This window comes from Megalops cyprinoides, chromosome 1 (assembly GCF_013368585.1).
Source record: "Megalops cyprinoides isolate fMegCyp1 chromosome 1, fMegCyp1.pri, whole genome shotgun sequence".
Taxonomy (NCBI): domain Eukaryota; kingdom Metazoa; phylum Chordata; class Actinopteri; order Elopiformes; family Megalopidae; genus Megalops; species Megalops cyprinoides.
Genome location: NC_050583.1, coordinates 58628188 through 58638241, shown reverse-complemented (window position 1 = coordinate 58638241; position 10054 = coordinate 58628188). Strand labels below are relative to the sequence as shown.

The following is a 10054-nucleotide window of genomic DNA, read 5'->3' as shown; positions in this document are numbered from 1 at the left end:
GGAATTTTTGTGACTTCCCTGCACAAACGTGACAAGACTTTGTTCATTGGCAGTCAGTAAGACTGTTTGTTGCCATCTACTGTATGTACAGTGCAATTAAAAAAAATTATCTTCACTGTCAACAGCCTCTTGCAAGACACCCTAAGACAATTAAAGTGGACCTCCACCAGAAAAAAATCAAACGATATACTGTATAATGTCCTTTAAAAGAATTTATTTATAAATTACTTGACAGTTATTCCCTGTCTTTATTTGGGCTTCAACCTTAATACAGAGGTGTAAAGAATACCTTCAATAACAGTACCAGGCTGTTAATGTTCAGCCCAGGATATTGAGCTTTATTTAATGCGTTTTGACGAAAAATTACAAGAGACATTTATGTGGCATATTGGTTCACCAAATCCTGGAGTAATAGAGGGAACCTGACCCACCTGTGCAGAACTACGAAAGGACTTTGGGATACGCTGTAAAGGTTAACCTCGGCTACCCTTAAGACACAAATAGAAGCCAAATTGTTTGCCTTGCCCTGCATCTGTAAGAGCTATACAGATTACCAAGTACCACTGCGAGGCACAATGCAACATGCGGTTTGGGCTGATGAACTGCTTAATCAATCTTTGGTGCAGTACTGCATCAAGAAAGCTGTACGTTTTCCTAAGGAGGGATATTGATTATTTTGCTGTACACCCCTAACCTCACAGTACCTGTTGACATTGCCCACAGCCCAGTGTTATACTGACCTTGCAAATGAGTACACTTAGGATTAAACACGCAGATGAAAGCTTTTAGAAAATTAATGTCCCTCTTTCCTGAGCATGTGGCCAGGGCACTGCAGCACCACAGAAATTGCATGAAGGCGGGCATTCTAGTCACTCTGTGTGGTATTTTGCCATCTTGCCAGGACTGAAAATCACATCCTACTGAGGAGTGCCATTCGAATATCTCGGCAGCAGCGTCAATGATGCTGGAAGATTGCAGATTATACATTTTTGTGACCTTGAAGGACACGGGTTCTTCTCTCATCCGTGTTTGACCGGGCGTGACAACCTCATCACTTTGACAAACCGTTTGGGACACGCCCCGTCGACACAGCTGTCCCAGTGGGCCACCTCCTCCTGGGGGGTTCATGCTGCACGCAGCGTCCCATTATTCGCGCTCCTCGTGCCCACGTGGTGCTCTGTGGTTGCACGGCCACCCCTCGCAGGCAGCGCCTCCTCCGTGGCCCCACCCCCAGCGCCGGCATCCACTCCTCGGCGCTGATATGGCCCCGGACCATTACCTTCCCCACACCTTCAATCTCCGCTCCGAACGCAAGTGTCACCCGCTGACACGTTACACCGCCTGAAACTCAGATACCCCTGTGCTAATCGATTCCGTTTCATTGGGCACATTTTGAACACCTGTTCTCATCATTAGCTGTGTTTACAACAGTGCCTCGGCGTCTGCAGGAGTGGCCCTGTTTAGCTATCTGTGCATTGGCCAGGACGTTTCTAATAGTAACTGGAATGACTTCACATGATCAAACCAATTTTCTGAAGTGGTTTCATATTAATGATATGTAACTTTTAATATAACTTTTAGCTTTAAATGTCCTATTTGGTAAACCATACTATATACTATAAGAGTCCTTAGGAATATGAATGTGTCATCTACAGCTGCCCATGTCCACTCCAATCACTTTGACAGTTTTAAACATTGTTTGAATTACTGAAATTGGGTTTTACAGTCATGGCAAAGACAGACAAAGAGCAAACGATATTGTGTGGTACAGAAAAATGACTTTTATTCTCATATTAATTTCTTAACATTTGATACAAATCATATTTTTTAATAAAGAAAATCCCAATCAGAACAGTACCTGTCTGTCACGTCTATCCTCTGTCATAATCCAACCACGCCTAGAAAAAGTATTGTCCCTCACATGAAAAATCTTATGCTAACAATCCAGCAAGAGTTTGACATTAAATTTACTTTTAATTACAAGGTTCTTCATTTTTTAACCCAATAGTCAAACTTAAGGACCAATTTTTCTTTGAAAAACTGTGCAAGAACACATCCCTTTTTCAAATAAGGAGCAGTCTACTTTCTCCAATTAAGGTAAGAATAAAAGGCAATCATTTGCCAGGCAATAATGAAATGTTAGGAACAGTCGTGATATACTTAAATGTACACTTGCTTGTACAGTACACCTATAGTACCTAGAATATGATACAAAAATTATTGGATATCTAAATGCAACTCTGTGTGAAGGGTTCACAGATTTACAAGTGCAAAACAAAAGCAAAACAAATGGAGATACTCGAGTTTGGCACGACATACAGAAGGGGAGGGGGGGCATTGCATTGAAGACCGAATGAATCACCATTTATTCATTTACTGTGCCTCATACTTGAATTACAAAACCCACTTAAATAATAAAAAAAAATCTATAATACTAATACAGATTAAACAAGGAAAAAGGTTTTAGAGTCATGCAAAATTGCACCAGGATGATGTTTTGTTTTTTGTTTTTTCTTTTTTTTAAATAGATACATTAAAAGTGACAAAACAAACAAAAACAAAACTGGAAAAAAAACAACATGCTAATCTTTGCTAAGAGCTGACTACCAACTGCTACACTCCACTAGGTCATAACCTAGTTATTAGTTAATTAATTAGACATTAAGATCGTAGAGACAAGAAGAAAAAAAAAGAGATTATTAAAACACAGTGGTCTGTCCTGTAAAGGATTGAACTGAAGTGTTTTAGGTTCCTCCGAAGTTAAGCCTCGCCCCAAGATAACCCTGTTGTCAGACGCTCAATTTCAAAAGGCACTTCCATATAGCCAGTAAACTCTTCACTCACATGCATTGACTTCATCCTGATGACAAAGTTTTATTTGGGGAGGGACTGCGGGCTTGGAAGGGGAGGGGGGAGGGGGGCGCTACGAGAAGTACACATTCAAGTAAGCATTACGTAAAAATACTCTGAAAATATTTTGTTTTTGTAAACGAGTGTTTCAAATGCAGCATCACTAATAAAATCAGATGTTCTGAAAGGAGGGAAAAAAAAAAACTAAAAAGTAAAACAAAAACGTCAGTGCTATACGAATTCTACGCCTGCAGACGAATGTAACTTAAGCTTTGTGTTACAGGTTATATTGATCGCAGTAATAAAAACGCAGACAAAGTGTGAACAAATCACTGTTTGAGTATACTGTTCAGTGTATTGTACCCCTTCATTTAGTTAAGGTTTTAGTGTTTTTGTTTTTCTACATCGATGCAAAGGCTGCAGGCTTCAGTGGCTGCTTTCGACGTCTAGGCAGATCCGTCTGGAATCCACAGGACTTTATTCTGCTCTTGATCAACAATGGTCATGATTTGAGTGCAAATGTAGGATAAGCTACCGCCCTGGACAATACCTGCAATGACAAACAAACTCAAGTTATACAACTTCTGTTTCCTTATGTCAAACAAACAAATGTCTTGCAGTGTGCAGTACAAAAAACACATGGCAGTAACAGGCAGGTACTGTGCAGAAAAGCCAACCTGTAAAGAATTTGCTGTATTCCTGTTCCATTTTCTGTGCAACCTCAAACTGTTCCTTGGAATGTTTTTGAGAAACTTTATCCCGCAGAAACACAGGATCCTTCTGTTCCCTTTTGGGAGAAGAATAACATGGTTATAACAACACTTTCTAACATATTGTGAAACCACAAAATTGCAGTATGCAAAAATATTTTCTTTGGAGGACTTCTCACAGTACAACATTTACCAGTGAACTATTGAACAAGCTTGCACTCATACACCACTCAGAGACAGTAATATACTGATAAATGCTTTAAAGAAGTGTACTGGGTCCAAACTGCTCAATCTTACAAAAAACAGTTGCCGTTAAAACCAACACCTCCAGCAGTATAGAACTGAATGTGTGTGGGATGCTCTTCAGCAGACATGAGAGGTGACTGTGGGCTGAGAAGCACTGCCAAGGTTTGCTGGAAAAGCTGCCCATCCTAACCTGCACCTGTCCCTGTGTGTTCATGTTCACATAGCCTGTAGTTTGAGTTTGCACCACTCCAACTGAGGAGGCTTGCATCCGCAGGTTTGGGAGCTAAGGAGGGGGTCTGTTTCTCTTTCAAAAAAAAAAAAAAAAAAAACAAGCACTGGGAGTCAGACAGAGTGGACAGCTCTGGGCGTTGCGGTCGCCCACGCATCAGAGCACTGAGCGAAAGGGCCTCGTAAGTCCCAGGGACAGCTGGCACTCAGCTGATGATGAGCCTGGCTTAGTATCAATCAGACCTACCCCACCAGCCATTCACGAGCGCATCACCATGCACAGCCCTGGCAGGAGAGCGGGCTTCAATTAGCCGTGGTAATCTTTCCTGCCCGCCTGGACGAGGATGCCAACGCGAGAGCTGTTCCGTATCTACCTTCGGCTAATCGCAATTATCCCGTAATGGCCAAGACAGGTGCTGGAATTTTCATTCTGATTTCGCTTTTTAATTAATGCTGTTCGTCAGGCAGCCAGGGGGCACACAGAGGCAGCCTTCAATGTTTTCCCAAAGTGCTGTCTTTATAATGAAAGCCGCCATTAAAAGCATCCTCCAGCTAAGGGAGAGAAGGCTCTTTACAGGAAAGCGACAACATTCAAGTGTTTGGGGGGGGAAGGGGGAGTTCAATACATTTATTATAGTTTGTGGGTTGAAACACGCCTGCAGTTACTAGGGCTGTTGACTAACCACATTACTGGATAAACCTTAAGGGCTGCCTTGATGTCAGCCCAATATAAGGGTAGGAGAACTGGGTAGTTTGAAGGCATTTATTTGGAGTGGTGACAGAAGTTGTGGATATATTTCACTATCTGAATTCTGACTAACTAATGCAGTCCAAAGCACATCTTTGCTATTTTGTCAACTAACCCTTGTTTTGTTAATATGCCAATAATATGAGAGACTAGCAATAATACTACATAAAAATATCACACTAATTAAGTTACTAGTCTAGCTTAGATAATTACTACTAATTACAATTAAATTTTACCATCTTATAATAAGTAAAATAGGCATAGTAACTGAATATCAGAAGACAACCAACACAAAATAAACTAAACTAAAATTACTTAGCTACTTGTGACACTGTTCACTCAGTTGTAAAAGTACTGTTATCCTGAAGTTTGGGGTACTCTCTTTGTATGACAGTACGATACATAATAGACTGCTTCTTTTCCTCTAGATACTTTTTGAATCTGGGGCATGCTTGTAAAAGTAATGTGTTAATGATGGATACACCTTCAGGAAAAGGAAAAAAAAACTCCAGAAACTGCGGCAAAGCAATCGGCAAAAAAAAATGAAAAACTAAATCTTTCACTGGCATGGGAAAACAATTCAGTGCAATGACGCTGAAAGCTTCTGTATGTCAGTTTATCATCCTCCTAAAAAGCAAAAGACATCTCACAGTTACAAATGTCTTTGTAAGAAAGATGTGGCTACTTACTTTATTTGCTTTGCATTTTTGTACCGAATGAAAATGACGATTGGGTAAATGTGAACGCTGTGAAGCCTTTCAATGGCGTGAGGTGCAATGTCAAGCAAACAGTGACAATCCTATGAGAGAAAATGAAAGCACAGTTCCAGTTCGCTTTCAATGAGCGATGAGTGACAGCACACAGGCAATGTCATCAAAACGCACACTGTGAACTTAACCGTTAAAATAACCTAGCATTCTAAGAATATCAGGCTCAAACATTTTTTAAAAGATTAAGTTTACAGATACAGAGGCAATAGTCACTTGAACATCAAAATTTATATTCAAGAAATTATTACTTAAGTGGAAGAGTACATCCTCTCAACTAAAAATGTTTACTCTACAGTAACAGCAGACCTCTATGCATACTGCAACAAAGAATTCTGACAGGGAAGTGCAAAGTGGTAATCTACCTTCTCTGTTATTTCCTTTATGGAAGCGACAGTCGTCACATCGAAATGGCCGCTCCTTCGCTTATAGTCAATGAACAGGCAATCCTTTACGCCACGTTCTATCGCTTGTTGGGAAGCCTTCATCACTTCTAAAATTCAGCGAAAACAAGGAGAGGACATGTTAGCATTTCAAAAGGAAAACAGAACCGAAATCATGCCTTATATTGACCTCTCGGCAAGAAAGATAAACCGCTCTGATAAACAGCTCTGAGAACAGCCCAAATATACTTAAAAATGTGTACCGTCTGATACTGTGGTCTGGGATATACACATGAACCCATTTAATTCTTTATTAAATCTTTATACTAAAATGTATTCAATGAAAACAAAGAGTTAATCATCACTGCTTGCCAGAAGAACCCTGAAGTTTGCTCAGAAGGTCAGAAAAAGAATGTGGGGAGGTGTGTTTGAGACTCATTGGCTCACCAAGTACGCATCGGCAGAATTTCCCTGGGGATTCCTTAACCAACATGTCCTTGACAGCGTCCACCAGCGGCCCCAGGATCAAGACCGGTCTGGGAGAGGTGCTCTCCACCTTCTGCACCCGCTGGTAGGCGAGGCTCACACAGTCTGCCAAAGAATGGCATGATTGTGAATGACAATGCGTCACACTTGAGTGGCATACTTAAACAATGGAAGGCAGGAATTGTCCTAGGGGGCACCACTGAGCCAAATACAACCGAAATTATGAGAAAAATCTGCAGCGAAAAATGTCCGTTAAATATAAAATGCTCATTTTTTTTTTTTTTTTTTTTACATAGTCTAAACGTGTCCGGGACTCCTGTCCATTTTGGGTATGTTTGACCTTTGACCCCTGGAGTATTACCTTGAAATTCCATATCCAAAATGTTATCCACCACAGCCTTGTTAAATCACCCTTACGGCCTTGTTTAGATGATTTCTATTAACAGACGATGCTGGCTTTTTTTTTTTATATTAAAAAAAAGAGGTATTTTTCACATTTGGCTGATCTACTGCAGGAAAATGGCTGTGGATGAAAGCTCACGTGTTTTCAAGTCTGTTAAATGCAGATGTACAAGGCACTAAGGCTGGGACATTTTAACTCATTCAAGTGGCCGGCTCAGAGTACTTCAATAGAACGCTAAGGATCTTCTGGAGCCCTCTTGTGAATGCTGATGTAGTAATGGCTTTGCACTCTCATTTAAAGTGTGTGTGTGTGCGTGCGTGTGTATATACATACATGTGTATATATATATATATACATATATATACATATATACACACATACACACACATTATATATATATATATATATATATAATATACAATAAGTCTACATATATATATATATATATATATATATATATATATGTAGACTTATTGGCTCACCAATTTTAAACTATTGGCTATATACTATATATATAGTATACTATAGTATACTAATACTATTGGCTGTATACTATATATATATATATATATACACACACACACACACACACACACACACACACAAACAGACAAACACACGTTGTGCACTCTCTCTCTCTCTCTCTCACACACACACACACACACACACACACACACACACACACGCCAAGCTGCAGTGTCAAGTTACGCTTCCTAACACTCACCCTCCAAGAATGGAATGGAATCCGTGCTTATGGCATCGAGGGCTAACAGATCTTTCCCGTCTTTTGATCCGCTGCGTTTGTGTTTGTGTTTCCTGCGGAAGAAGGACCTCCGAGCGGCGGCCGAGAGGGTCTTGCTAGAGCCATTTTCATCCTTCAGCTCTGACATGCTGTGCCTCCGGTAGAACTCCTGGTCCATCCTTTGGGGAGCAACGGCAGGGCGAGATCGTCATTCAGCATTGCACATTTAGGAGATTAACACGACATTCTCGCAAAGTACACACAGACGAGGTTGTGGCAAGCAAGTTGCAAGGCAACTGCAATAAAGGAGGTGGACAAAAACAGTAAAAATGAAACGGCTTATTTTAAATGCCAAAGTAGTATGTGTGTGTGATGTAACTTTCAAGCATGACTAACTAATTTCAAGCTCGTGCATGTCGCTTCCAAGACTGCCTGACGCGAGAAGCTTCAACTAAGGTGCATGCACAGCCCTGTGCTTTATACAGAATACTGCTCTGCTTTGCATGTGTTGGCCTTTAATCAATCAGCCATTTAATCAATGACTCCTACTGTTGTGTAATTAACCAAATTACACAATCAATCAAAACTGTATTTACTTCACAACGGGACTGCCAGAGAGCATAAATAAGTTTAATTTGTTAAATTTATAAATTAGGTCTAACTGCATCAGGACCTTAAATTGGCTTAAAAATGTCAGGAAAGAAATGGCATCAAAAATATGTATACTAATCTGTCTATTTAAAGAGAACAAGGAGATCAGTTTCTAACATAGCATCTACCCCATAGGCTCCCTTATGATTGGACTGAGACTTACGCTTGCTTGGTGCACTCTCCATTAAAATCAACAAATTAATTCATTTCCCCATTAAAATTTACAACCGTCATTTACATGGTCGTAACCAGGATATTCAGCACACATAGGCCCTATGCCCGCTTGTTGAAATCCACACGACTCCAAAACATTTCTCAAAGGGGCGACAAGGTGAAAACGTACTTACATGTATTTACTGGGAATCTGCCCTCTTTCAAGCTTTTGAGCATTCTCATCAAGTTGCCAGGCCATCCAGTACCCGAAATTGCCCTTTGGTAGAGTATCGTCGACGTAGAGGATGTCATCCTTCTTAAAACTTAGGTCTAGCTCCATCTCCGCCACCCTGTCATAAAGTGCTCTGAGAAAGAGGAGGACACAGATGAGTGGCTCCATCAACACTTTCGTGCAGGGGGTGAAGTGGCTTTCAGTGCCGCCATCGTTCCTCGGAGACCTGCCCTCCTGCAAGTGTCGGGATCGTCGGCGCGTATTTACGGCGGATTGCACCACAGCAGAATGCTAGGCAACGCCGAGAACGACAGCTGTGCCACGGTTAATGGCATTTACATAAAACAAACACACGGGGCTATTTTTGCACGGTGAAGCATGTTGAAATGTTTACTTAGCCTGAACAGGGTGTACATCTCTCGTGTGTGCTGCATGGTTAGGCCAATAAATATAGAGACACGAAATGTATTGCACATTCACGGTGAGCCATCCCGTCTTAGATCTAGCACGTAACTGCGAAGATGGGCAAACCTGCAGTCTACAACTTCAGAAACAAATGTATGACTTGTGGATATTAGGCTTTCTGCAGCAACATTTACCAGATGCATTTGAGAAGAATTTCTTTTGGGTAAGGAATGAAAAATAAGTCAAATAAGACATCTGGTTTCACACCTTATATAGAATCCATCCCCAGGAGAGTCCTTGAGCATGGTGAACTCATCGATACGGTGCTGGAGTTTCAAAGTGACTGTTTCTGCGGGCTTTAGCATCTCCAGGTAGGCCTCCTCTGCAGTCTTATTCTTCATGATTACTGAACAATACTGGAGAGACAACAAGAAACAGAGACACTTTCAAAGTCTCCAAACACAGTTAAAGTGCGGTCAAATGACAAAACAAATGTTTGTACACAGTTCGGCGGCCGCTGTGGCATTGATTTTCGTTCCAGATGGATTCTGTTATATGGCTGTATAAAATGTCAGTTTGTGATGTCTATCCCAGGGAGACATTGCTGTAATACAGCGCAGGGCAGAAGCTTACAGGCACTGAGCCAAGTCAAGCCAAGCCAAGCTAGGGATTAGACCTTATGAGTTCCCTGTATTGCAGATAAATGGCTTGTGTACAAGCAGAGATTCTAACAGATGATCAATAATGAAGAGTGCGGGCAGCTCCAACAGAAGGGAATCGCTGCAATGCCTCCCAACGTATGGTCGCTGCCTCTCTGAGGACCACCTATACTTCTCATTACCTCTAAGATCAGGTCTCCCGGCATCAGGACATCTGCATTTTTAGCCGGGCTGTCCTCCTCCAGCTTCTCCACGAAGATGCCGTGCAGGTTGCCCCCGCATATCTGGATTCCCAGCTCCACTTGGGTCTTTTTCACTGTCACCAGCCTCGGCTCCGGAATCTTCTTGGCTGCCTCCGTAGACATTCTATAGGAAAATGGGGGGGTGGGGG

At 41.5% G+C, this 10054-nt stretch overlaps 1 protein-coding gene across 4 annotated transcripts in view; it reads right to left on the bottom strand.

Annotated features, from left to right (window-relative positions):
• Window positions 1–2538: 2538 nt before the first annotated feature.
• Window positions 2539–10054, bottom strand: part of dlg5a (discs, large homolog 5a (Drosophila)) — a 63635-nt gene continuing 56119 nt past the window's right edge. For all 4 annotated transcript variants that reach the window (XM_036526857.1, XM_036526868.1, XM_036526866.1 and 1 more), the window contains 9 exons: window positions 9846–10029; window positions 9272–9420; window positions 8562–8732; window positions 7546–7742; window positions 6380–6523; window positions 5915–6042; window positions 5472–5581; window positions 3528–3637; window positions 2539–3400 (listed from right to left, as the gene is read on the bottom strand). In XM_036526857.1, the coding sequence (XP_036382750.1) occupies window positions 3297–3400; window positions 3528–3637; window positions 5472–5581; window positions 5915–6042; window positions 6380–6523; window positions 7546–7742; window positions 8562–8732; window positions 9272–9420; window positions 9846–10029 (1297 nt within the window). In that variant the 3' untranslated portion in view covers window positions 2539–3296. The remainder of the gene's footprint in view (window positions 3401–3527; window positions 3638–5471; window positions 5582–5914; window positions 6043–6379; window positions 6524–7545; window positions 7743–8561; window positions 8733–9271; window positions 9421–9845; window positions 10030–10054) is intronic.